The sequence below is a fragment of the Atta colombica genome, unplaced genomic scaffold (genome assembly GCF_001594045.1).
Source record: "Atta colombica isolate Treedump-2 unplaced genomic scaffold, Acol1.0 scaffold150, whole genome shotgun sequence".
Classification (NCBI taxonomy): Eukaryota; Metazoa; Arthropoda; class Insecta; order Hymenoptera; family Formicidae; genus Atta; species Atta colombica.
In genome coordinates, this window is record NW_017259240.1 from 2,089,417 (window position 1) to 2,092,356 (window position 2,940).

Sequence of the window (2,940 nt, forward strand, 5' to 3'; positions counted from 1 at the left end):
TTCTAATTATAGCTAAAGTTACGAAATATACAAAATTTTTAGACATAAATTTTTTATGATTTTTCCCATTAAAAATGTTAACTTTGGTGAGGAAAAGTATGCACATTAAATATTATTACAGATATTTATTATTTTAAGATTATTTATTATTTTTATTATATTTTGTCAAAAATTATTATATTAAGCTATAATATAACAAGTTATAAAATTTTTTAACATACCTGCTGAAGAAATTGTCTCCCTAGCAGGTTTACTTTTCAACACGATACCTATTTGTTCTTTCAATGTCTGAAGCATCGTCCTGATATCAAGATTGACTCTCTGTGGCTCAGTGATTTCATTAAGCTTAGTTTTTCGTGATGGACTGTTCGGCACTCGGCAAGAAAGGATCTCTTGCTCCGTGTAACCGTTGAGGTTCATTTCACCGAGTGGTCTACGATTGCAGTGTGACTCGAGCATGTCTAAACGTGGTGCCATTGTCAGACATGAAAGCGGCAAACTCGTTGGCATGTATCCTGCAATTTTTAAATAAGAAAATTATTTTTCTTTTCATTGGCAAATAATAAGAAAATTAAAAAATTATTCAATGTCGCAATTTGTTCTAAGAAGGAAATTAAGAAAAATTTGACAGAAATCAACTTAAATTTCTACAATTTAAATTAATTGAAAGTAATTACTTAACTTAGAAATGACAAAAGCTTTATAATTATTAAATCAATAATAATTAGATAGGAGCGTAAAAGCCAACGCAGGATATTTTTTACATAATCATTTTTACAATTTTGTATCATATATTAATACAGGTGTTTACATCGCTAGCTTGTCAATTTAATTCTTTAGAAACTGACTATTACAAGTGTTTTTACATATTATTATCTCAATTTTTGTCGTTATTGATACAATCCTATCACATCTCGTATCAAATCTCATTTGAATGTCTGCCATATTATAATCGCAAATAGCGGAAATTCTTTTAAATTGATAACCATGATGTTTTTAGGAAACACAAAATAAGTCTTGTGTATTAATCATGATTATCAAAATTCTTCAAATTTATTTTGTCAGCAAGTAATAAAACACGGACACCAAACAGAAATAACAATATTTAAATGATGTATTTTTTTAAATTTTAATTTTAAATATTGATGACTTTTTTTTAAATAATAAAGTTGAAACATCTATGTTATTATTATATAAAATATGAAATTATAAAGTGATGTGCGTAAAAAATATTTTACGTTGGCTTTCATTGCTTCTATTTAATTACTAACAACTTAAATTACAGAAAATTAACGTTACAATAAAAAATAATATAATTTATGTTATTATCACACACATTAATTATCACACAAACACATCATAGATTTGTTACATAATTGACAAAATTACATTACAAAAACAACCACATTAAATAATTGTATTTTAATTGAAACATTGATGTCTTACCAGAAGTAAAGAATGTGTCTCTCATTAGTTTAGCGACGGATGGACGTTTTGAAGGATTCAATTGTAACATGTTCGCCACCATATTCATGGCAGGTTTACTAATGTGTTGTGGTGTCTTGTACTGCACTTGTTTAATTCTTGAATACGTCTCCTTCAAGCTTGATGTCTCAAAAGGCGGCTTGCCCACAAGTAGAGTATACATTATGCAACCAATACTCCATATGTCAGCTTCGTAAGAATGCCCAATTTTCGTAAGCACTTCTGGAGCAATATAATTCGGAGTACCGCAGACAGTTCTGTTAAAAAATTCAAATTGTTGAAAAATTCAAATTATATAATAAAATTTTGTGTAATTATGATGAAATTAATTTATTTTTAGCAAAATAAAAATCTCACCAAAATATGTTTGTATATGTACATTAGTAATTTATTAATATTCATTTAATTAAAAAAATAATTGAATTTAAATATATAAAAAATAATATAATAAAATAATAAAATAAAACTTACAAATAAAATATAATTTAATTTCTCCAAATTTAGCGTTAATGAAAATTGTTTATAGGAACGAATAGAGAAGATGACACATTTATTATAACCGTATTTAAATAATAATTACTTTTTCCGTTCACCGTCGTGCACCAATTTGGCCGCCAATCCGAAATCACCGATCTTGACTTGCAAATCGTCATTCAAAAACAAATTGCCTAATTTTAAATCCCTGTGAATTATTTTGTTCTGATGCAGATAAAAAACTCCATCTAAAATTTGCTTCATGAAGTATCGTGTTTCGCATTCCGACAGCGCTTTCCTGCGCTTGTGCAGTTCCATCATCGACTACAACATTAAAGAATTATAAGACTGTCATAATTGGCACTTGATATTCGCAAAATAGGTACTGTTATAAATAATTACTCTCTTGCGACAGAGTTCCAGGATGATGTAAATATTTTTGTTATCGTCGAAGAAGCCGTGAAAGCCAACGATGTGCCTGTGATTCAAGCTCTGGTGAATCGCAATCTCTTGTGTCATTTTTTCTCTTTGATTGTGTTTCGCCATCAGTGACATTGGCACGATTTTCCCCGCGAATACCTGGTGAGACTTTGACTCTGTGATTTCGTAACATTTTGCAAATCCACCCTAAAGTAATGGACATAAAATCAAATAAAGAAAAGAAAAATTATAAAAATTACAAAAAAAAAGGAAGAAAAATAAAAAAAATTATAAAAATTATTAAAAAAAGGAAAAAGCAAATTTATTTTTTAAAAGAAGAAACTAATATTTTAATTATAAAAATTATTTTCTACACATATATATATTTTAATGATTTCTGAGTAATCCATATATATGTATATTTAATGTTTATTTTTAAAAATTTATAACTCAAAGAAATTCACAAGATAAAATTCTATTCATTCTTTTATGCCATGTATTTTAATATACATATGTATAATTTAACATATATTCTATTGTATATATATATATATATATATA

The 2,940-nt window shown here is 27.0% G+C and overlaps 1 protein-coding gene across 1 annotated transcript in view; it reads right to left on the reverse strand.

Annotated features, from left to right (window-relative positions):
• LOC108685312 (serine/threonine-protein kinase polo) overlaps positions 1–2,940 on the reverse strand; it is a 7,220-nt gene that overhangs the window by 1,806 nt on the left and 2,474 nt on the right. Inside the window, exons 2-5 of the mRNA XM_018190040.1 lie at positions 2,362–2,586; positions 2,066–2,283; positions 1,447–1,742; positions 222–515 (exon numbers count right to left, since the gene is read on the reverse strand). Of these exons, the coding sequence (XP_018045529.1) occupies positions 222–515; positions 1,447–1,742; positions 2,066–2,283; positions 2,362–2,586 (1,033 nt within the window). The remainder of the gene's footprint in view (positions 1–221; positions 516–1,446; positions 1,743–2,065; positions 2,284–2,361; positions 2,587–2,940) is intronic.